At 41.7% G+C, this 25,667-nt stretch overlaps 2 protein-coding genes across 8 annotated transcripts in view; one reads left to right on the forward strand and one right to left on the reverse strand.

Moving 5' to 3' along the window:
• The window catches only part of LOC117819877 (transmembrane protein FAM155A), a 182,632-nt gene extending 174,677 nt beyond the window's left edge, over positions 1-7,955 (reverse strand). For both annotated transcript variants that reach the window (XM_034693383.1, XM_034693382.1), the window contains exon 1: positions 7,792-7,955. The gene's annotated coding sequence lies outside the window, so the exon portion shown is untranslated. The remainder of the gene's footprint in view (positions 1-7,791) is intronic.
• The window catches only part of myo16 (myosin XVI), a 149,958-nt gene that overhangs the window by 2,236 nt on the left and 122,055 nt on the right, over positions 1-25,667 (forward strand). The window contains exon 1 of one of the 6 annotated variants that reach the window (XM_034693376.1): positions 8,109-8,446. The exons of 2 other annotated variants lie outside the window; for them this stretch is intronic. Coding sequence is in view for 1 of the 4 variants with exons in the window: in XM_034693374.1 (XP_034549265.1) it covers positions 11,235-11,322 (88 nt within the window). In the remaining 3 variants the exon portion in view is untranslated. Of the gene's footprint in view, positions 1-8,108; positions 8,447-11,234; positions 11,323-11,595; positions 11,867-25,667 lie in introns of those variants that run through there. 3 more of the 6 variants (XM_034693374.1, XM_034693378.1, XM_034693377.1) reach the window with 3 other exon arrangements.

Genomic DNA, 25,667 nt, shown 5'->3' on the forward strand with positions numbered 1-25,667 from the left:
ACAGCTGACTGCACAGACTGAGGTGGGGGGTGGGATGGGATTAAGTGGGTTACCACTCATCTGGGAAAGACCAGATTTGTTTCAAACACAAATCTGATTAGAGCAAATTGTAATCCACACCAATATGTGCCAATTAATGATTGGTGAATTTATGACATGTCTCTCGTTATGATGGGAGATGTGCAATAACTATATGGGCGATGCAACTGAACATGAGACAAAAGCATTGTGTTTAAGCCTGCAATAAATTACAGTTGATTAATCTGAGTTAATAACGTCAAACGTGATACGCAGAGATCGGCCAAATGTTATATTACACTGTAAACAATGTGTTTATTTCCAGCCAACAGCAACGGTACTCAATTTGCAGTGTTAAGAAAAAAAAAAATCATTCTCACATTAAAAAAACAGCACTGCATGGTCTTTTTTTCAAACACTCTTCATACCTAAAAACAAGCTGACTACTTTACTCATGATGCAACATTCCAATAAAGAATGAGTATGGCGATCCCAAGCGTCATCCTCCGGTCTCGGAATATGAAGCCCATGCGGAAGTGTTGTAAACTGCAGTTCACTGAGCGTCCGTTTGAGGCTGGCTGCAGAAACACCGGAAACCACATAGACACCAATTCAAAAAAGATGATCTTTGTGGCATTAAGAAACATGTTTACAGCCTGGTTTAAAAACGTTGAAGGTCTGAATAGCTCATTTCTCTATCGGCACACACTGTACGGGGGTGAATTTATTTCTAACGCAACGGTTCAGAAGATATTAAGATTACAAGTTTTTGCCCAAATAAGGACATGGCTGACTTGATTGACAGGCAGGAACATATAGCTGTTGGCAAGGAGGCTCAAAGCCCGCCTTTTTACCTTACACTAAGTTTGGTTGAGTTCAGCATTACCAATATGGCCCCCACCGATGATTGGCTTCAAAACAGCGCTCAGGAACAGGCGGGTGACGTCACGGATACAATGGCCATTATTTATACAGACTGTTTTCAAAACCGCCTACTATACTAGCAGTACATACTGATTTGGCTAAATTTCAGTATGTAGTATGTGAAAAAGAGCAAAATCTGCAGTATGCCAAAGCTACCCAGGTGTCGTACTGATTCAGGAAAATTTAACAGTATGCAGCGGACCATTCTCCCTCACATACCGTTTCCCACAATGCACAGTGCTTGTTCCGCCTTTTCTTTATACTTTATACTTCGTTTTTAGGTGCTGTGAAAATTAATAAATTGCAATTAAACCACTTCTTAACTTTTTAAATCATAAGTGATGCTAAAGAAGCAGTTTCGCTATCCGCTCAGCCGCTGTTTACTTCCGCTTCCTGAAACCGGAAATTCAGTGACGTCTGGCTCAGCATCCTGCAGAACAGATTGAACAGAACAGTCATACTACATACTCAATTCAAACGCAGTATGCAGTACCTACTTCCTATTACGTTCGTAGTTAGTGTGTAGCAGGCTGTTTAAAAAAACGGCCACAGTCTATGGTTTTGCCCTTTAAGGACAAGACTGACTTGACTGACAGGCGGGAACACTGTAGCTGTTGGCTAGGAGGCTCAAAGCCCGCCTCTTTACCTCACACTTAGTTTGGTTGAGTTCAGCATTTCCAATATGGCTCCCGCCGATGATTGGTTTCAAAACAGCGTTCACAAACAGATGGGTGACGTCACGGATACTACGTCCATTAATTAAACAGTCTATGGGTGATTCAGGCAAACAATGGGATAAACTGTAACTTCAAGACACTGCATTATATGTAACTGAATATTGCATAGGCAAATAAAAGTGGATTAATCTTGATCCCCAGCCTTTCTTATCACCTTTTTTTTTTATCGTCTTTTATCTTTTATCTCAGGTGTTTGAAAAGCAATCCTGAGATGGGGATGAAATTCCAGACTATTCTCCTAAGTGCAGCCCAAGGGACTGGGCAGTTGGCTGACACAAACAGCAGCTAAAGCTAATGACAGGTGGCGGGCAGCACTGCTGGCAGCAGCAGCAGCAGCATGTTATTTGGGAGTGGAACACTTCCAGCAGGCTAAGATTAAGTCCAAACCTTTGGTCTGAGATTTTCCCCCCATCTGATGAAACAATATCATCAAAGCAGGGCAGACTGCATGGGTTCAATACCAAACAGGTGCACTGGCTGACACAAAGGTTGACTAAGCCCTATATGATACCAGTCTTTGTCAGAGGAGGGAGGGGCGGGAGGAGGGGGGGGGAATGTTCCTCATGTGATCCTCTTCTTTCTATAGAAGACTTCCTCACATTAATGCAGGCTTGCCTCCGCTGGCATGTGACTGGTGGCCTTGTAGACTTTGTTTCTCTTCCAGCGCTATTATTGGACACCATGTCTGTGGGGGACATCAATGTCAGGGTCAGAGTCTGGGCTTGCCAGGGCTTGCCTCAGCCATGTGTGTATATGCGGATGGCAACATGTATGATCTGTCGCCTGTTTAAACTCGGATGGCAGAGATGTGCATTAGAGGAAAAAGTGCTGGGATTTGTGTTTGCAGATACTGAAAAAGGGCTCTCTGTAGGTACAGGTGCTCCAATGTTATGAAGGTAATTTAGTGTGTAGGAGTAGGAGCTGAAATCACTAGTTTGTGTGACATGACTGCCGAAGATGTTAAAGGTCTTACTTGGGAAGAGGTGGGAGGGAAATAAAGGTAGAGAAGAGGGGACAGAGATAGCGCGGGAGGCAGATGGTGCTTTCCCATTTCTGGAATGTGTGTGAGGGCAGGTGCATTAAATTTAACCGCGTGACTGCTCCCATCACTGTGAAGCTTCTAACACACACAAACACAAATGCACATACACACATGGACCCTCCCCATTGCACACGAACACTTGTCCACCTACCAGGTTCTCATAGCCTGCAGCTAGATAGTGTATATTAGAGTGCTGAGTATGAGCCCATCTGCAGAGCCATGCAAATGATCTAAACAGGAGTGGTTAAGCATTCCCTTTAAAAAACACTGCTTTGATCTATGCGAGATGCCGGGGGGAGTTTATGCAGAGATGAAAGATATCATCTGGCTGTGATGTTTATGTGCTTAAATTCAAACATGTCATCACTCACACTCAACCCTAATCAAATTAGGTCAGCAGTTAATGGAGCATGATGCCCTCCTCCTGACAATGTTATGATACTCTCACATGTACAACTATCAAGCTAATCTCCCACAGACACCTCACAATGGCCACGGTTACATGATGTTTTTTCAATTTGGAATTAATCATTCAGAATTAAATAATTCAGAATTAAAGTATTCTCTTTCGCGTTTACATGGAAATAGTAAGTAGTGATGTGTCGCCCCGTTTAGAGGCTTCGAAGCGTGTGCCGAGTAATCCAGGAAGATTTCTGTGAAGCGCGTATCGAGGCTTGTGTTGATGACGTATGTGGTGACGTTCGAAGCCTCACGAGCCGTCTGTACCACGTGACTTTCAGGAACCTGTTTGCGGGTTTGGTGCGCAATTCAAAATATAAGGGGCAGCACACAGTCACAACCTTATCCCCAATTTGTTTCCACTTTCCCTTTTGACCTGGCCATTGTATCATAAAGACAGACACCATATTGGAAGGTCATTATTTATGTATTGGCATCACAAACACCATTCACTTATTCAATTAAAAGCTTCACACACCAAAGGGATGGGCTGTTTCCGAAATCGCCAACTATACTAGCAGTACGTACTGATATGTCCAAAATTCAGTATGTAGTAAGTAGTATGTGAACAAGAGCAAAATCTGCAGTATGCCAAAACTCCCCGGATGTCTACTGATTTGGGAAAATATCTCAGTATGCATCGGACCAGTCTTCCTCGCGTACTGTTTCCCATAATGCACAGCACTCGTTCTGCTTTTTCTTTTTCCTCATTTTTTGACGGGAGGAAATCCGTTTTTGGGTGCTGTGAAAGTTATCAAATTACATATAAACCACTTCCTAACTTTTTAAATCATAAATGGATGCTAAATAAGCTTTTTATTTATCGGCTTCGCCGTTGTTTACTTCCGCTTTCCGAAACCGGAAATCCAGCGAAGTCTGGCTCAGCATGCTGCATGACAGATCGGACAGAACAGTCATACTACATACTAAATTCAAATGCAGTATGTAGTAGGCAATACCTACTGCCTACTACATTAGTAAGTAGTATGTAGCAGGCCGTTTCGGAAACAGCCATGGTGTCATTATAATCACTGCGCTTATTTTACATTTATTGTCCACTTGATGGCGCAGTAGAGCAAATGAAGCACCATGGAGCTTCGGCCCATGAGTGAACCAATTGGATGGAAAGCCTCAATGCTTCAAGAAGCTTCATCTCGCCATCACTAATAGTAATTCCAAATTGAGGTTTACAAGGAAAACACGTTTAATCGTCTTTATTCAATTCCGCTTAAGGTCTGGGGGTTGGGAAGGGTTCTGATTGGACAGGGGCGGGCGTAACGTATTTACGTCTACCGGGAGAAAACAGACTCCAGTTCCTGCTTCTTTTATTTTCAGTTACAACATGGAAGACCACACAATGAGTACAATTTTCGCTTTGATTTTGATTATAGTTTTGAATAAGCAGCTCGACACATTCACTTTTGTCAGCTGAGGAGTGTAGTAAATAGTCTCGGCTCGAGTCCAACACTTGCTTCGGGCGGCCATCCTGGAATATATGGCTGCCAGCGCGGAATATGTTCGTCACTGCGACAGAACAAGAGAACGAGCATACACAGAATGACCCGAATTAATTTAAAGCGGAATGAACGTATACATGATAGAGGAATTATTCAATTTCTGATTTAAAATCAGAATAAACCAGCCACTTACTTCGGATTTAAGTTTAATTTGGAATGGTGATTTTCATTCGGAATTAGGTGTTTACAAGGTCATTTTTTAATCTTTTTAAAGAGGATTTAATTTTTATTCAGAATTAAAGAGGAATTAAAAGTCTCATGTAAACGTAGCCACTGAGAGATTGGTAAAAGGTTGAGGCAAGAAGTAGAGAGCATGAGGAAAACACATGAGAAAAAGACAAGAAGAGAGAGAGAGATAGTGGGATACTGTGCAGAAGAAAAAGAGGTCAGGGTTAAGATGAGAGGCAAAGGGGAAGAGGAGGAAGAGGATATAAACTGCTGTCAGTCAGCCTCAACATGCTCTCTGCTCATTTCTGAAAGTGTAGATAAGAGTTCTGAAGTGAGGGTTGAGCATCATCTCTATACTGAGAGCATTTCTTTGGATTACAGGTTGCCTTCTCATGTGTGTGTGTGTGTATGTATGTGTGTATTTCTATGTATGTGATTTCGACTTCTACTCAGGTAATTACATACCTCCAGTGCCTCAATTCCAGGATTTAACAAAGCTTCAGCCGTGTATCTCTCCCACCTCTCTTTCTGTATTCTGTCTCCGTCTTCATCTTCCACCTCCACTCATCCTTCGTATTTGCCAATTGACCTGATTCCAGAGTAGAGGAAGTCAACTAGAGTACAACAGTGTACATGCGTCAGTGTAACTGTGTGGTGAAATAGAGAAGTGTGTTGCAGTATGAATAACAACCAGGCCAGAGCAAATCCAACAAACTAACAAGAATACATTCATTATTTGGCTCTTATTTAGTGGGGCGGCTGCATCAGAAGACAACTTTACTGTTCGAGATAAAATATGTTAATTATATTCCCCATGCAACACACAAAAAGTTGCAGCTTCAGTGAAGACCAGATTGTCTACTACTTAGAGTTCATATCAAAGTAGGGTTTCCAGATTGTGGAAAGTGATAGCAGATTGCTGTATGCTGGGTATGAACAGTCACACAGTCACAATTACACAGAAGGTACACAAATGTTGCACACCAGTACGTAAGGTTATGTAACTCACAAGACTTAAAAAAAACATTTTATAATTGTGTGTGTCAACACCAACCACTGACATGATAAGTGGACCAATTAACAAGAGGCAGAAAATGTACAACAAGATTCAAGTAGTGATGTTAGAGATGTGCCGAAGCTTTGAAGCGCGTGTCGAGTAATGGAGGGGGCGTTTCCGTGAAGCACATATCGAGGGAAGGAGCCAAAAATGATGACGTCCGAAGCCTCGCTGCCCGGCTGTACCACGTGACTGCTTTGGGAAGTGGTTCAGACTTTGCTGCGAGGTTTGACAGCAATATAAACCCCTCAGGCTCCATTCAAAATGTGGGTTTTTGATGGAGAGTTGCGGTCAGTGCAGAGTTTGGATAGAGTTTATATAGTTTGGAGATAGTTTGGAGAGTTTAGAGAGACAGAGAGAGATAGTTTGAAGATTTAGGAGAGTGAGGAGAGAAGGACAAGTAAGATGGAGCCAGCTAGAAAGAGGAGGATTTCCCCTGTGTGGAAACATTTTGATTTGACTTCCTAATAAGGGAAGCTAAATCTAACATTACTTCAGACGCATTAGATTTGCTTATCAAGAACTGTGTTTTTCACTGTTTCTGGTTTTATTCAAAGGTGAGGTGTTTATTGGGTTCTGAATGATTATGAATCACTGTGCTTATTTTACATGTATTGTCCACTTGATAGTACAATAGAGCAAATGGAGCACCATGAAGCTTCAGCCCTTGAGTGAACCAATTGGATGGAAAGCCTCAATGCTTCACGAAGCTTCATCTCGCCATCACTAGACCAATTAACCAGCAGCAGAAAATGTACAACAAGATTCAAGGCTAGATCGACTTACAACACCACATTGTATGAACTTATATATTCACCAACATTTCAACTACCCATTAGGGGTTTACAGCAGCACAGGTTCACTTAGAGGCCAACAAAATAGGTACAAAATACACTGATTCAACCACAACGAAATAAGACACATGTATAACCAGTGGTGGACAGTAACAAAGTAAATTTACTAGAGTACTAGAGTACTGTACTTAAGTACAATTTTTGAGTAACTGTACTTTACTTGAATATTATTTTTGGGGGGTAATTTATCACTTTTACTCCACTACAATCAGAAGACAATTATTGTACTTTTTACTCCAATACATTTCTATCAATGCTCTAGTTACTCACTACTTTTGCTTTGAAGTCAGCTCATGAATTTCCTTCTCTTTTCTGAAATCTGATCCAGAAGACAGTAAAATGTGTTTGTGTAGTTCTGTTTGTCTCAGTGGTTTAGTCATACCTGTATATCGTGCGTCTCCACGGTTGAACGTGGAGCAAACACAGAGCAGATTTCACTCAGATCAGGCAGTTCATATAGAGTTGGTAATGATGGCTATAATTCTCCACCTGAGCACCCATGGTCATATCTTCAAACCGCGTTAGAGGTTTTTGAAATGAAGAATGATACGTATTGTTTGAAATGTTCTCCCTGTTTCCCACTCTGCCAAAACATACAAAAATTCACTGTCCAACCTGAGAAAGTGTGTTGAGCTACGTAACATTTGTTTCATTCCAGATGAACATTTCAAACTAAGTTGTCTGTGCTTGGAGTGACTTAGTTGCGTTAATAGTTTTTAGAGATTTCAAGTAATGGTTTCTAAATAAACATAATGTAACTGAATGTACTCCTATGTATTTTTGACTGCACTGATATACTGTGAAAAAAACAACATTTTGAGATATTTTAAAAAGTACTTTGAATACTTAAGTATTTTTAAAAGCAAGTACCCCAGTACTTTAACTCAAGTTATAATCTGACAAAGCAACTTTCACTTATATTGGAGTAATATTTGACATGAAGTATCTATACTTTGACTTCAGTAATGAAGCTATGTACTTTGTCCACCACTGTGTATAAGTAAAACAACTGTACCTTATTGGCTAGCTGGTACCACCTTGTTCATTTCATCACTCCGAAGTAGGCCTTGTTCCTCTTTCCTCCTCTCCATTTGCTGTAACTAATTTTTAGCTTTTTTGATTTATTATGCTGCAGTTGCATTGAGACAGTTAGATTTGCTGAATTTAGGCGGCCTTCGGTTTACTATATTTCACGTCATTGTTCCCGCTCATTTTCAATGGACTAAACCATGAGCTGGGGGTAAGGGGGGACGGATTATACCACTGCACCTGCCAACTAGCTAACAATTTCAAGTCACCGGCAGCAACATTATAACCAGACCTGGACAAGCGCCGTTAATCCTTGAGTTTTTGCGTTATTTTAAATTTCATTAAAATCATTTTATATTTAATTTAAGTCAATTTAAAAGACGACATATTCCTTTAACGACGTCATTTTCAAGTTTGTCCGACTTCACCGCAGGAACAACTCTCGAACACGAACGACTCGGCTCTAAAAGCCAGCTGTTTTACATGAACCGTAATATAAAGAAGAGCCGTTTGAGAGTCGAAAAAGCAGGATTCCCAGAGCCGAGCTAAATTATCTGGATCACCAAAAAGAGCCTAAATTCCCAGCAGTAAGGAGCATACACGTTGAGGCTGTTTACCTGAGAGTGAAGGATCCAAACAAGGTAAGATGGATCGCCGACCACTTGATCAAGAGTAAATGGTATTTGTTGATTTTATTAATCCGTGATTACAGATGTTGATATAGTGTGTTTGGATTAAATATTTTACTGCACTTTGATCGTGGCTATCCTCCCCGTTGCAGCAGTAGGGCGAATGGTGGCGCACCATCAGACTTTCAATAGGTTTTAACATTAAAGCTGCTGTTGGTAGGAATGGTGTATATATAGTTTGCTTTATTCTGCTGGGTTTGGAGAAAAGCTCATAATACCCATAGGTACTCATCGGCAAGTGGAGTAATTTGAGACTATGGCGAAATCTCTGCCTTTGTATCAAGCAATGTTATTCTTCCCCTTGTTCCCGTTATGACGGACCAATCATAGCTAATCTCCAATCCTCTGTCCTGATTGGTTAAGGGGCGCCCCTACTATGTCCTCCGATTGGTTATGAGCCCAGCATTATAATGACTGCACACGCCGATCTGTGTTGGGGGTAGTGATGTTCGATACCACCGATTTCCTTTCCAATCCGATACTGAGTAAAATTCAGGCTGGTATCGGCAATACCGATCTGATACCGATACTTTGTGCAAATACACCTATTGTGTCTGGTAAATCTAAAAAAAGTAGTGTATTTCTGAGTTATTTATTTGTTTATCTTAAACTCGTAAGTATATCGTGGTAGCGGCCTCATTTACGATATAGCCGAGCTAATACAACAACAGAAAAGCCAAACAGAGGACACAATCATACAAAATATGTGAAAATTGTGTTTTAAACACACACAAAAACAGTAAAACAATTACAATAAATTATTGTTTCATTATTAAGAACTAGAACTAGTAGTTCCCACCAACCGCGTATCATTTAGACAAGATCTCAATGGTTGAGTTACTTTCCACTGTGTTCCTGTTAATGATATACATTGCCTCAATTGATTGAAGTATCAAAAGTATCGATATTTTGATTTGAGAATCAATTTTGGAGCATAAAGATCTGGTATCGGAAGTATCGATATTTCAGTATCGATCCGCACATCACTAGTTGGGGGGCTAAGAGGAAATCTGGGTAGGAGGGATAGCGTTGACATTCTAGTAGTTGTTTCACAGTAGGTACTGCCTACTAAATACTGCGTTTGAATTTAGTATGTAGTGCGACTGTTCTGTTCAATCTGTGTTGCAGTACGGTGGGCCAGACGTCACTGAATTTCTACTTACTACATACTGAATTTTGGCCAAATCAGTACGTACTGCTAGTATAGTAGGCGGTTTTGAAAACAGCCTTGTTCTTTCCGATGTGTCCGAGAGCACATGAATGCAGCATAAACTCACCTGTGATTATAACGTCGTGGAGACGGTTGAAATGACTTTAATTGGCCATGATGGTAATAACGGGCTCTAGCGGAGAAAGGAAAACGACAAGTGAAACTAGCCATAATAACTTACAACTTCAAATGTGTTTAGTCCAAATGCGCCATGCTCATTTCAACATGGAAAATGGAAGTAGGATGCAACGACAGGGACAATGACAAGGTCATTCAAGCTTTATTTCCTTTTGCATTGAATGTTAGTAGCTCATTGTGTTTTGATACTAACGGCTCAGTTTTTACTGTTGTATTTAAAAGTGCATATTTTTCTATAGGGATAAATGCGCAGGGCTAATTATTGTGTGCCTACGTCACTAGAATGAATTGAGCAGTTTGTGCGGCCCTAGCTTTGGCTGTCAAATGTTTCAACATCAACCATTACTTATGGAACATTTGTCATAATCACAACATGATAACGTAGAGATGTTGCATCATAATTGTGGTTCAGTCTGTACCATCGTAGAGTAGACGTCAGTGGCAGAAACGTGCGTCTCTGCCTTTCACTGCCAACAATGTTGTCCGTGACTCACACTGCTTCTATTATGACAGCATGGAATACATAACTCCCAGTGTATGTGAAGTGTACAAAGTGTAATAATTGACTTAAATGTGGCTTTCATATCATGTAAAGAGGCTTCTTGTAGAGATTTAAAAAATCAATTAGACAACCTCTCTCTGTAGTCTACAATGTCAGAACACATCAATCTTGACTGCCTACACATGGAAGCCAGGCTGGGAAGCAAAAACCTGTTACTTTATTGTTGGATGGGTAAGCCCATCATTAATTAGCCTATGCGAGAAGCAACAGAGAGATTAGGGATGACAGGCATGGGATTGATGCAGACAGATGGAGAGATTTTCCAGGAGAAAGCGCTGGAAGCTAATTAAAAATCAGATGATGTGTGAAGAGGTGTGACAGAGGGGAGATCCTTGTCTTTTTTTCCAGAGATACACCCCTCTATTTTTCTTGATTTACTTGGTAATTTCATAAATTGTTTTAATAATATGATTTGTCTTCTTGTTACCCATTTTGGATCCGCCCATCTTCCTCAATGTGTGTGAAAATCTGTCAGTGGTTATTTCATCCCTGCAGGTGGAGAGGAAAGACGGTGATAGGAGAGATGCAGAAGGGAGATTTTGGATATGAAAACAGCAGGTAGTTGAGTGGTGTGAGTGGAGGCTGAAATGGTTTTAATACGGCAGTGATGAACATCTTAAGCCAGTGGAGGAGGGCTTGCTGGGATCAGAATTGAGGACTGCTGGGGGGAGAGGCGTCTCTAGATTGTGTAAAGGAGGCGGCTTCAGTTCAGACAGGGTGTCTGTGCGTGTAAGTGTGTGTCTTTGTTTGAGTTGTCCCTTAGTGACCAGATTTTCCTCCCCCTTTTCCAAGGTCAACATGAGGATTATTAGCGCTGAGGCGGAGTCGTAATGATGCTGGCAGTCATTAACTATTCATCACTTCACACTACAACTGTAGAGACAAGTGTGGCTCACGTCCCAACAAGAGATTCTTCAGGTGCACCCATTCAGCCTCTGTTGTGTCTCCCCTGTCCCCCTGTTGTCTTTGTCTGTCTTGACAAAAGTCTGCCTGTATGACCACAAACTCTTCAGGGCGTGCACGCCACATGAGGTGAATCCAGGCGCCTCCCTCTTTTTATGTTTAGCACCCTCCTACTCATTTTTTTACACCAACCCTGTGATGGGATAGTAGTGAAAAGGGGGTTGGGAGGAGGGAGTTTGTCTGGCTGGGGGTGTTACTGTACCCCCTCATATGGAGTAAGTGGGCTGGGTCCTCTCGGGTCTGGAAAGGGGGAGGACAGAAAAATAAAGGGAGAGAGAAAGACAGATGTAAAAGAATTAACTGCTCCAAGCGGCAGAGTTGCCATGGCTACGGGGGGGAAACGGATGAATGAATGACATCACAGCGGCGGGGAGGTGAGAGAGTGTGAAATTGATTTGGTGGCGGAGCACGGGGAGGCGTCCCTCGTTGGGTTTTCGTCTAGCAGACACATTTCTCTCTCCTCGTAGCCTGGTTGTCTCCTGTGCACGGACTCTCACCGGTAAGCTTCTTTTTCTCGCTCTCTCTCTTCTTCGTATCAAAGTGACGGCTGCCTTTCAGAACGGTGGAAAGCGTAGTAGTTGTTTTCATTCTTCTTGTCAACATGTGAGAGGGATATAAAGTGAGGGGGCATGTGTTCTAATGTGCATGCAGGGCTCCCGGCGTGTCACTGGAAATGAAAGGAAAGGCAGATGTGCCGTGCAGTTGTCGCGGGGGCTAAATATACCATGAGATGCTTAGTGTGGAAGAATGTGTGCGTTTCTGCCTGGGAATGAACAGCTGATTGTACAAGGCTGATTTCAATGTGTTGTGAGATATCCTCACTACGAGGAGAATGATTGTAAGTGTGTAGGTTGTCTCTATTTGTAGCCGTACTACAACAGGAATCTGTTTTGAATGTGTGTCGGAGAGAGAAACACTATCTTGTAGTTGTGCTGTCAAGCAACATGGTGTTTCTGGAGCGCTCAGTCATCATGTGATAGTGTTCTGGTTTACGGGGGGAAATGTCAAAGCACAGGGTCAGCTGCTGAACAGCTCCCTTTGAGCTGAGAAAGAACATTTCAGCGGAGAGGGAGCTTCTCCAACACAAGGTGCAGACCTGGCTCCTCAGATGTAGGGTGGTCTTCCTCCACACAGCACCACCCTGTTGTGACTTCATCGGCAAAGCCAGTGCCGTTCATTTGACTGTGTGATTAATGATGAAGCTGACCTGCAGTGACCCCTAAGGGACAAAAAAAACTGAGTTTGGGAGTAGGGGCAAGAGGTCACTATGCACAGCCAATACAAAGTCGTCAGCTCAGTGTCTTTGTTCATTGGCCGGCATCCAGGACGGGGAAACAGATTACACTATGGATCAAAGGATCAACTTTTTGGCTTGATTTAAAAATCATAATCCATTAGCAGGGCTATCATTTCATCTGGACTGTACCCAGTCTCACAGTGGAGGTGAATTATGGTGGCTGATTTTACATATTTTCACTGTGTACCATCAAGGCCACTTTGTTGTTGAGCAGAGCACTCACTCCAAGGTGTGTGTTCTGCAGGGTATCAAGTATTTTGGCCTTCAGTGACACATAGTGTCAGAAATACTGCATGACTGGTTCTAAGGAGAATATGCAACAAGCTTTATCTACACCAGACTTTACATTTATCAATCAATCTTTATTTGTATAGCGCCAAATCACAACAAACGTTATCTCAAGATGTTTTTACAAACAGAGCAGGTCTAGACCGTACTCTATGTTCAATTATTAACAGAGACCCAACACCAAGACAGGATAAGAGTCAGTCTTATCTTATCTTAATCCACCATGAGCATGATTGCACCTTGCGGTATTTAGCAAGTTACAGCGGCGAGGACAAACTTCCCTGTAACAGGCAGAAACCTCGAGCAGAACCAGACTCATGTTAGACAGCCATCTGCCTCGACTGAGTTGGGGTTGGAAAGAGGGATAGAGGAGAATAAGAGAGAGAGAAAGACATGATAGTGATGAGACCAGTTGTATTAGCTGTTGCCGCTGGAGTCCAGCACGTCCATACCAGCTGGAGTCTGGAACGTACGTAGCAGCAGGACGCCTACGGCAGCTCAGAGGAACCTACAAGACAAGGGAACTCAGGGACTTGAGAAAGGTCTATGGTTAGTAACTTTCAATGGGACAGGTAGAGTTAAAGTAAATAGATAATAACAAGGAGGTGATATAGGAGTGTGTCAGTGCGCCAGTTCCCCCGGCAGTTTAAGCCTATGGCAGCATAACTAAGAGCTGATCCAAGCCTGAGCCAGCTCTAACTGTAAGCTTTATCAAAAAGGAAAGATTTTAGCCTAATCTTAAAAGTAGAGAGGGTGTCTGCAACCCGGACCCTGACTGGTAGATGATTCCAAATTAAAGGGGCCTGATAACTGAAGGTTCTACCTCCCATACTACTTTTAGAGACTTTAGGTATGACAAGCAGGCCTGCATTTAGCCAGTTAGCTGCCAGAGTATCTGTTATTCTTTCTATCAGCTGTATTACAAGTTGAAGAGTAAAGTCCAAAAATCATGCAACATACACAGCATGTTTATGTCCTGAGAAATCTGGAGTAATGTCACACTGTAAAGAGTTTGAATAGTTTCCTGAGTCCTCATTGAGATTGTTTACATACTCACCTGGTTTCAACTATTAGTGTGGGTCATCCCATGTCTCTGTTTACAAACACAACAGCCTATCTAGGTGGATTAGGTCTTGAGGACAAATCAGAGTGGATAATACAAGGCTCAGCAGACAATATAAAGCCGTGCTGGCATGGTTTACATCAGTTTAAAGCTCCACTAAGTGAATGACTGCCAGCTCTCTGGTGCATGTTTGGAGGCACAAGTGGGTCAGTAGTGTAGAGCCACGCACGCCCTAATGACTCTTCTTCCATTCCAAACACGACTTAAGTTGTTTTTTCTTTGTTAGAAGTCCAAGCTTACTTTCCACTCACGGCCCAGGATGCTTCTAAACAGTGAGTGAAGTTTTACTCATCCTTCAGTTCCCTGTCCATAAAACTGCTGCTAAGGAGGAGGCGTTGCTTAGCGACATCATGAGTCATGTTTACACCATAGACTGTATTTACACCCTGCTGAAGTCAGCATACAGTATTTGTGTCTCCTCGTGGTGTCAGTTGTTTATCTGTGGACAGAACTGTTGGACTTGTACACAAACACACTCTCATTTGAACATACAAACACAGACTGTGTGGAGGACGATGGTTTACTTCATGAGCTACAATGAAACAGGGTTGTTACTACTCTTTTGCTGTGTCTTAATCTCACTTTTCAGTGCAGGAATTTACTTTTTAAGAAGTTTTTGTCTTCATGTGGGTGATATGAGTTTAGCACATTGAATTGACTGTCTGAACCACACGTCAGTCTTTGGTCCTGTTTGTTTATTAGGTGTATGTTTCGGCCTTCTTCTATATCACTGTTGAGCTGATGTCAACCACAGACTTTGGAATTTTTGCAACTTAATCCTAGCCCACACTTGTACTCCTTTTTAAACTTTATAAAAGATTGTGAGAAAGTGAGAGACCTCACATACTACAACAAATAATGTCATATTTAACAACTCTGTTCTTCTAATATGTAGAGTGCAACAGTACGGCCAGCACTGGACACTGCACATTAACAGATTCCATCCATCCGCTCACAACCAACTCTCATACTGGAAATCTTGCAAAATTACAAACGTGACTTTAGAGTGAACAAACATGGTGTGGTTGTCTTAATGCAACTAGCTGCTTAGCTACCTAACACATCTATTTTGGTAGCAGTTTCTGTTCAGCTCTTCTCCTTGTCAGTTTGATTTTGGTATATTTTACAGGATGAGTTGTATAAATACTCATGTTGGAGCCACAAATGAAGAAGTTCAGCTTCCGTTTCTGATGTCAATCTTATTTTACGCTTGTGGTTTACCATTGTTGTCATGGCTGTGTTTGTTGTGCTTCCTTCTTCTGTCAGCTTACTAGCTGATTGTTCCTCATTCAGGGATGGCAAAATCCCTCTTCAAGGGGTATTTCAGTGTTTTATGAATTGGGGTTGTATGAGTTTTATGTCACTAGTATTTGTACTAGCCACTACGGATGCCAGTCAGCTGGGTCCCTTTTAGTGAGAAGCTCCAGGGAGAAACAGTACTCAAGCTAGGCTACAGTTATCAGCAGACAGGGTCAGTTCTGCCATGTAATTTAGCCATTTTGAAAGACTCCAATTCACGCACACATCTCGGCCTAGGTGTAGCTTTTGGTACTTTTTCAGCACTTCCCTTTGCCACCAGAAATCCTGTTTGTTTTTGCACTATTTGCGGATAAAACACAGAGGAGCTCATCTGCAGAGTTTCTCATTAATTCATCTCCTGTTATGTTCAGGGTCAGATTGACCCTTTTCAAAGTTCAAAAATAAAATAAAAATTGTTAAAGTATTGTTTTGGTATGACACTTCTTCTGCTTGGCTTAATTAGCGTAATCAACATATAAAATAAAAATGGTTCATTTAACATATTTGCAACCCCCCCTGCATGTTTATATTACATAGATACTGTGCGTGGGTCAACTTGCAGTCAAAGCGGAGGCTAAAGGGAGTCAGAAGTGTCAAATACTAATTGTTTCTTTGCAACTGTGTGACATATTTCACCCCAATCACGAACACACACATGAAAAATGAGTGAGTTATCCTCATTGAACCATGATCTCTGAGAATTAAAGAACACAATTGCACTAAATATTGATTCAAATGGTTAGTAATGGAGTTAATGATGAGATTTAAAAAAAATTGTGTTGGGATTTTTTTGGTTCTGACACTTTTGGATAATTAGATATGCTCTGGGTCAAGTTGACCCAGGTACATTATTGCTGTTCCTGAGAAACGAACATAACAGGAGGGTTAAAGGGGCAGAGCTGACCAGCATCCGTTGTGGCTAGTACAATCACTAGTGACATAATACCAAAAAAAAAAACCACTTCAAAAAAACTAAATTATCCCTTTAACATACCTCACACCACAGGAACATCAGGATAGATAATCTTTGACGCCATCATAAAATTGGGCTTTTGCTGACTTTTGTTAAAAGGGGGAAATCAGGCCCAAAGTCTTTGTTATGTACCCTGCTTTATACAAAGCAGTTGGACAGACAAGCATGCAGTTGTTATCAACTTGGTCAATACTTGACTTAATTATCTTAATGTTACTAACTGTTGACGTAGTATCCGTGACGTCACCCATCTGTTCCTGAAGTGCTGTTTTGAATCGTTAGTGGGTGCCATATTGGAAATGCTGAACTCAACCTAACTTTGCCCGAGCTAGTGTGAGGTAAAGAGGCGGGCCTTTAGCCTTTTCGCTAACAGCTATGGGGTGCCCGCCTGTCAATCAGGCCAGGCATGCCCTTATTTAGGCAAAACTCACAAGTTTAATATCCTCAAAAATAATGAGTTATAAACATAGACTGTAAAAAAATATGTATGTATTATCCGTGACGTCACCCATCTGTTTCTGAAGAGCTGTTTTGAGACCAATCGGCTGCGGCAGCCATATTGCTGCTGTCGAGCCAGTGTGACGTAAAGAGGCGGGCTTTGAGCCTCCTAGCCAACAGCTGCAGTGTTCCCACAGGCAGCTGTGCCTCTCATTGGAAGACTAGTAATCTCAATATCTTTGAAATTGCAGAATTAGAAAAAAATTCACCCCCCTCACAGTGAGAGGACGTCGAGAAATTAGCTATTCAGACTACACTCTACACTTTTGTACCAGGCTGTAAACATGTTTATTAACGCTGCAAAGATCGTCTTTTCCCCATTCATGTGTATGTGACTTCTGGTACTTCCAGAGCCAGCCTCAAGTGGATGCTTGATGAACTGCAGCTTCTAACACTTCCGCATTGACTCATATTTTTAGACCGGAGGTTGCCGCTTGGTTATAAAAAAAAAATCCCCCCTGTACAGTGTGTGCCGATAATGAAACTAGCTATTCAGACCTTACTTGTTTTTTGAACCAGGCTGTAAACACGTATATTATTGCTGCAAAGATTGTCTGTTTTGAATAGGTGTGTATGTGGTTTCTGGTGTTTCTGCAGCCAGTCTCAAGCGGACACTCAATGAACTGCAGTTTTTAGCACTTCTGCATGTGCTTCACATTTTCACACTGGAGGTTGCTGCTTGGTAATTACAGACTGAGACAGGATCTAACTCCCTCTGTTTCAATGCAGTGATGTCCAAAATGAAGTCTGGACAAAGCTTTCTTCCATCACAGATGGCAGACATACATTAGCTACAAAGACTTTTTTTTTTAGAGCATTGTGTCTGAAAACACAGCCAAAAAAAAAGAATGTGCAATTGTAATCGCCCCCAACAAATCAACATGATCTCATCGTTAGTCACAGCGCTTTACTTTGGACAACATCATGTGATAATTTGGTGAAAAACAACCCAAGTACTGAAGAATAAAAACACTCTCCTGGTAGTACTTCAGAGGCAGAGACTTTTTGTCTCTCTTTTCATTCCTGCAGCAGCTTTCCAACATCATTTCAGACATCACACCGACACACAGAATCACATCATGGAGAACAACAAAATGACTGTGCTGTTGTCTGCTCCTATTAGAGCTGTTATTGGCCAAACACAGCTCGTCTCAGGAATTCACAACAGTTAGATGGCATTAGAAGGTTCTCAAGACTGTTCCCTGCTTTAAAGAGTCATTACACTTCCTCACTATGTTTGTTTGTTTGTTTTTTTTAGGACATCTAAGTAAAACAGAGATTGCGTGAAATAGAATTGTCACTGATGCTGTGACTAATTGTCCATGTACTCTCTGTTTTTTCCTTGGTGTCTGTTTGTTTAATGACACTCTACAGCCAGATGGTGGAGATAACAAGAAATCTCACATTTCAATTCACTGTAAACACGGATGTTTCAAAACTAGCCACAACTTCTACGTGATACAGACTCAACCCTCATTATTATCAGATTAATATTTATGTAGTTTTCCTCCTACTCTAACTTTTCTTCATCTACTTCTGTCCCTCATTGTTCACGTTCAAAGGTGTATTTTTGCTCCGGCTCTCACACACAGCAGGCATTTAAGGCAATATTGGTGCTTGAATTTGAGCAGCTGTGAGCGTAGCATGATCACATAAGCAGAATGGTTATGTGGGTTTGCAGTTAGGTCCAACTGTGCTCGAGTCTGTTATCTCACTGTGAGTCACTAATACAGTGTGTGTGTCAGGCAGCGGTCATGCTTTTCACTCTTAGTCAGCCGAGAGCCGGAGAAGGTAACAGGCGGGCGCCGCGTCTGTGCCAAGTGCCGCTTTAGTCCAGAGCTTCTCACACGCGGGACCGCGCTCTTTTGTTCGTCTGGTTATTGATTGCAGCTATTCTTTATGCTCCCATGTTGTCCATTGTGCCAGCTGCTTAGAGCTGGACGCTGAGGGAGAGAGTGGTAAAGGTTAGACAAAGGCAAAAAGAAGCACTCTCCTTCAGTTTTAGTGATGTTGAGACTGATGACTGGAGACTGAGGAGCTGAAACATAGTTAAACTGGTTCATAAGTTATTAATAATTATACATCTTCTCTGTCTCTTACTGCCTTTTTTATATACTCAGTAATGTCAATTGTCTAGTGGCTCTGCTCCTCTTGCTCGACTCCTCAGTGTCCTTTTTGTCTCTCCATAGTCAGCAGTGATAATGAGTTTATCAGTACTAGGGTGTTCTAATTTGTAGCAGTCTGCCCTTTTAAAGATGACGTACATGTTTCCTGTCTGTCCTCAACCTTTCAGTCGTTGTTTTATAACACGGTCTAAGCTGGTCTAAGCTAACGACTCGATGAGGGAGCTTCTAATTAAAGGTTGACCAATTATCGGCCTGGCCAATTATTGAAGGCTGTTATTCTGCATTTAGCTGATTATCTGTATTGGTTTTTTAGTTTACCGATCCCAGATTGATTGATTGATTCATTAAAAAGTGTCCCACACCTGCAGCAGAGCCCCACTAGCTCTGCTGCAGGTGTGTCTTTCCCTCCAAGCCTGTTTTCACTCACCACTTTGCCCCCCCCCTAATGTGTGACCAGCAACTGCTGCTACTTTTATGTGAAAAACCATAGCATTTTAACAACTGGTTAATACATACATGAACTGTAAAAGGTGTACAGTTTTCAGGGGTAAAAACTCACCTTTATTGCTGTTGGACATATCTACAGTCATCAGTCAGGAAGTAGACAAGTTTTTTTTTTAATGAAAGGTCCATCTCTTAAATTTTGACAGAAATATTTTTATTTTGAATATTTTGCATCTGATTTGAAAAACATGAAAAAAGTGAATTTTTTTCTTCTGACACTAAAATGAAAAGAGTGAAAACTCGCCTTTGGACACAATGATCATGGAAAAAGTGGAATTTTACAGCTAATGTGAAAATCATGAAAAAAGAAAATTTTACAACAAAGTTAACATTTTTCTTCGGACACGTATATTATGTAAAAAAGTTACAAATTTTCTTCTGAGGCGAAAATCCAGAATTTTTTTTTTAAAAATGTTGCTTCATAAACAAAAAATTGGAAAAAAGTGAAAATTACACTTACAATGTAAAAATCATGAACAGAAATCAGTCTTTTGAGGCAAAAATCACGAAAAAGATGAACCTTTTTAATCTCTGCCAAAAATCCTGAATAAAGTGGAAATTTTGCTTCTGAAGTGAAAATCATGAGAAAAGTAAAAATTTCGTGTAGTGAAAAATGTGAAAGTGTATTCTGAAAAACCAACTCCTCCTCTTAACCACATCTGAGTTTGTATTTAGTTGAATGGTTGTAATGGAGTAATACTGAGCACAGGTGATTGGCAAGTAGTGTCAGAGCAGATTGATTCTTTAGTATCATTTAGTCAATGACAATTTCCCTGGAAAAAACTTGATTGATTTTCTGTTGAGGATACATACTTATGATTTGCTAATGATGCTGGCCTGTCTTTCCACCAAGCACCTACATCTGGTCGTAGTACATGTGTGGTGGTCACACTTCAGTTTAAGAAAATTATGAAGTTTTGTAATATCTTTAAACAGAAACGAAACAAGGAAGATAAACAGGAAACATCAGTTCACAGTATTTGATTCACAATACAGCTGATATGTTTATAGAGATGAGGTACATGCTCCTCCAAGAATCGCCACCTTAACGTGGTGGAGGGGTTTGTGTGTCTCGGTGAACCCGGGAGCTGTGTTGTCGGGGGCATCCGCCCCTGGTAGGGTCTCCCAAGGCAAATTGGTCCCGGGGGAGGGGCCAGACTAAGAGCGATTCAAAAAACCTTCATGAAACGGCAATTTGGGATGAGAGCTACCTGGCCCGGAAGAGGGAGACCAGGGCACCCCCCTGGAGCCAGACCCGGAGGGGGAGCTGGATGGCGAGCGTCTGGTGGCCGGGGGGAGGAGGGTCTCCAGTTCGGGGAGCTTGGAATCTCATCTCTGCTTTTTGCAGACGATGTGGTTCTGTTGGCTTCCTCGAGCGGGGACCTCCAGCGGGCATTGGGGCGGTTTGCAGCTGAATGCGAAGCGGCCGGGATGAGAGTTAGCACCTCCAAGTCTGAGGCCATGGTTCTCTGCCGGAAAACGGTGGATTGCTCTCTCTCGGTGGGGAGTGAGACTTTGCTCCAAGTGGGGGAGTTTAAGTATCTCGGGGTCTTGTTCGCGAGTGAGGGTAAAATGGAGCGTGAGATCCACAGGCGGATTGGTGCGGCGTCAGCAGTGATGCGGACGTTGTATCGGACCATTGTGGTGAAGAGGGAGCTGAGCCGGAAGGTAAAGCTTTCGATTTACCAGTCGTTTACGTTCCAACCCTCACCCATGGTCATGAGCTGTGGGTCATGACCGAAAGGATAAGATCGCGGATACAAGCGGCTGAAATGAGTCTTCTGCGAAGGGTGTCTGTGCTCGGCCTTAGAGATAGGGTCAGGAGCTCGGACATCCGGAGGGAGCTCGGAGTAGAGCCGCTGCTCCTCCGCGTCGAAAGGAGTCAGCTGAGGTGGTTCGGGCATCTGATAAGGATGCCTCCCGGACGCCTCCCTTTAGAGGTGTTCCGGGCACGTCCAACTGGGAGAAGGCCCCGGGGTAGACCCAGAACGCGGTGGAGGGATTATATCTCCCGCCTGGTCTGGGAACGCCTCGGGATTCCCCAGGAGGAGCTGGAAAGTGTCGCCGGGGAGAGGGATGTCTGGGTCAATTTGCTTGGACTGCTACCCCCGCGACCCCACCCCGGATAAGTGGAAGAAAATGGATGGATGGATGGATGGAGGTACATTCACAGTAAACACTGACTGTTGGACTGTTGGAACTTGGTGTCACTTTGCAGCAGTGGCATTCACAAGTATCGCAAGCTCGTACTTACTCCGTTGAAATGAAATGGAGCACGGGCGACAGCCTGTTGTGTGTCTGGAGGGGAAATATGTCCCTCTGCAGCCATGTCTGTTCATCAGTGTGTGTGTGTGTGAGCTGTTGAAAGAATCACTTTGCTTGTTAACAGCTGTGATAGAGCAACTCTCTGATTTTTCCACCACTGATTTAGCGCTGTGGCAGACTCCAGCTGGAGATGAAGCTTTAGAACAAAGACTGCAGTGAAATAAATATTGCATTATTATGTTTTCATTCATTTATAAGCTAGCAGTTGTTTGTTATCATGAATTTATATTGTGTAAAGGCTTGTTGCTATAAGTCCAACCATAATCTGTCTCAACCTAACATCAATTTAATACTGTGTGTGTGAACTTTCTAAACACACATGAACCTTGGTGGTATTTAGTGGAGTTCTTGTACTCTGCAGTAGAAGCACTGAAGTCTTCCTCCTTGCAGGCAATGATCCACTGTGGAATTGACCAGCAGTGCTGCTAGGCTGTTCACCAGCATTATGAATATTAAATAGTAATCCCTGTGGTTCACTTCAAACCCAGAATGAGCTGCTGTTTAACGGGGAAAGTGGTTGGATTACAATATAATCCATACTTAAGGGTAAATCCCAGATTCTATTAAGAGATTTACTTAGCTCTGTCAGTTTAAGAACACTGTATTTGTTATTTTTTTAAGTGTGTTATTTCTCTATCTATATTTTACAGTAAGACCCGACCACGACTTACTGGTTTTGTTCTCGTATTTGTCATACATTCTCTCAAAACCCTGCCATCACACTCAAAAAGCCAGTGTTTGTGTTGGATTTGCTCTGCTTTTGCTTAAACTGTGTGTTTGCTCTCAGATATTTGGTTGCGCCTGCGCTCCAGCTTCAGCTCCAGCTCCTCTCTTTCCTCTCAGGCTGCTTCTTCATACACATGAAATGTCTTCTCCTACATTTACACTCCGCCGTAGGATCTCTTGTGCAACATTCCTGTTAAACCCCCCCCTCCTATAGAAAGCAAGGTGAAATGTTTGATCCCTGCGTCATATAAGCAATCACCTTTTAACAAAGTTCATCCAACTCTTTGAAAAACACGAGGCTGATAATTCATACTCTAACACTGACGGACTACACTTGAATAAGGATAGAGGAAACAAAATAAACATAGAAGTTCATCAACTTTGATCATTTTGATTTAACTGTAACTTACAAGCATCCAGAATATATATTCATATATGCTGTTTGTTATCTTTGCATGGATGATTTTAACCGTGTACGCAAAGTAAACTGCGTGCAATGGAGAGCTGGAAACCTTACTCTGTGCACAGTCAGTCTGAGTGTTGCTCTGAAATGTCATCTGAAGCAATACTCATGTCTGTGATAAGCATCAAAGCTTCTATTTGAGTAGTGTCTCTTATTTCTTTAACTCTTCCTTAGTTGATGAGTTCTTAAAATATGAAGCCGATGCAGGAGTGTTAAAAATGCAGTTCATTGAGCGTCCGCTTGAGGCTTGCTGCAGAAACACCGGAAACCACATACACACCAATTCAAAAAAGACAATATTTGCAGCATTAATAAACATGTTTACAGCCTGGTTCAAAACACGGTTTAGGCCTGAATAACTAATTTCTTGAATGGCACACACTGTACGTACGGGGGTGATTTTTTTCATAACGCGGCAATTTAGAAGATATTAAGATTATGAGATTTCCATTATGAGAGGCACAGCTGACTTGATTGACAGGCGGGAACACTGTTTCTGTTAGTGGAAAGGCTACAGGCCCACCTCTTTGCCTTACACTAGCTCGGGCGAAGTTAGGTTGAGTTCAGCATTTCCAATATGGCTTTAAAGCAGCGCTTCAGGAACAGATGGGTGAAGTCACAGGTACTACGTCCACTTTTTTTTTACTGTCTATGGTTTTGGCTCATCAGTGCTGTGCATTACATTTTAAATCAAATGTTTTGTTTGTTTTGTTTGCTATTTTTGTAGTTCATTTTCTGTGCTCATGCTAGTTACTCAAATTCTGCTTTTTAATCTCACTGCAAACAACCAGTCTGAACAACAGCTGCTGCAAAACATCAACAGCATGGCAAGAAAACTAGCATGACATGCTATAAGTCAGAGAATCTCACAGACATTTGATTAAATATGTAGAACAAGTAATGAAAAAACGACAACATCAAATGTTGTTTGTGTGTTCATGGCCTCAGGATATTTGTTTAGTTTTTAGACTACAACTTCAGTTCCATTTGGTCATAAATATTTAATTCTTTCATTTACTTCTTGCACTTTTTCATCCCTTCCTTCCTCAGATTTGAGCAAACATCCACCAGAGTGTAACTCATCAAATAGACCGTCTGTCAACGCCCTCATTACTGCATGGCTGCTCATTTCAAATCCAACTTATAACACTTTCTAACAGTTGTTTGAACTAATCCGCCTAAACAACAAACATGTGATTGGAGCTATGCAGTGAAACAGATGCTGACAATACTGCAGTGTGTAGGTAGGCTTGTGGAGGCAGAGGGACATAAACATTATGGTAATAATTACAGTCTTAAAAAAGTCTGATTCATATTTTTTTGAATCTGGAACGTCAACAAACAACACTTTGTTTCGTCTGTAGCATAATCAACCAAAGCAATGACAGTTCTTAGCAGCAAATGGGGACACACACACAAGTAGGCATTCCTCCTAAATAACCACAGCACTGTGCAGTATTATTTCTAACAATGCACATAATGCATTATAACATTCACTGTATTTTTGGATGGAAGGACAGCGTGGAGAAAAACAATACAACGTAAAGCAGTGCTGGCCTAAATACAACAAAGTGAACGTAAATATGCAGGGAAAAGGAAGATGTAAGGAAGGCATGGTAATCCGGTTAATGGAGAGGTAGAGGATTCACCTAGAGAGAGAGAGAGAGAGAGAGAGAGAGAGAGAGAGAGAGAGAGAGAGAGAGAGAGAGAGAGAGAGAGAGAGAGAGAGAGAGAGTTTTTTCACGTTATTCTAATTAACTCAGTCCAGATTTACCACATGTGAGAACGTGTGGCTACAAGAGCAGATGTGCAAGCCAGTACCCAAGGTGTACACAAGCCTTTCACATCTGTATTACTGTAGCAACATTAATCAATTCATAATGCATGCAAATGGAATTCCAAATTTAAAATTTGGCTGGTAAATATTTATTTGTGTAAATAAATCTCATGCCATGAATTATTAATCCAAAGAGCTCTCCTTTCATATATAATGCATCAACCCCAAACTCACAAACTGCCTTTGGCTGTGCCGTAATTGGGAACATTTCCTGCATCAGACGTCCCACATTATCAGCGTCAGTCGAAGAGATTGCATGCAAGCATATGCGCACCCTCTGGGTGGTAACCATAATAGTCATGATGGTAGCAGAATCGCAGTATTGATTGATGCTTGGTGGTGGTGGTGGTGGTGATGGGTGGGGGGCTTGATTGTAGAGTGACAGCTGTGTTGAAGAGAAGGACAAGTGTCATCTTCTGTGGGGCAAAAACTGATATAATGACAGTTTGATAATGAAAATTACAGATTTCAGTACAGTGTGAGCTTTAATTCATAACAACTCATTAACCAACACTACATCACATCAGGCATAGATTTATAACTGTATATTATCGAAAACTTTTAGATTGAGTAAACCTACCAAAAAAATAAATTGGTGTGTGTGTTTGTTTTATCATGCCTACGGAAGAGCATTAGTGCCACAGAAAAAAAAATCCGAATTCCATGAAGAAAGTAATGATTCTGAGAAAAAAGTCAGAATTCTGGGATTAAAGTCAAAATTCTGAGATTAAAGTCAAAACTATGAGATTAAAGTCAGAATTCAAGGATTACAGTCAGAACTCTAAGAAAAAAGTCAAAATTCTGGGATGAAAGTCAGAATTCTGAGATTAAGATAAGATAA

The sequence above is a fragment of the Notolabrus celidotus genome, chromosome 10, assembly GCF_009762535.1.
Source record: "Notolabrus celidotus isolate fNotCel1 chromosome 10, fNotCel1.pri, whole genome shotgun sequence".
Taxonomy (NCBI): Eukaryota; Metazoa; Chordata; class Actinopteri; order Labriformes; family Labridae; genus Notolabrus; species Notolabrus celidotus.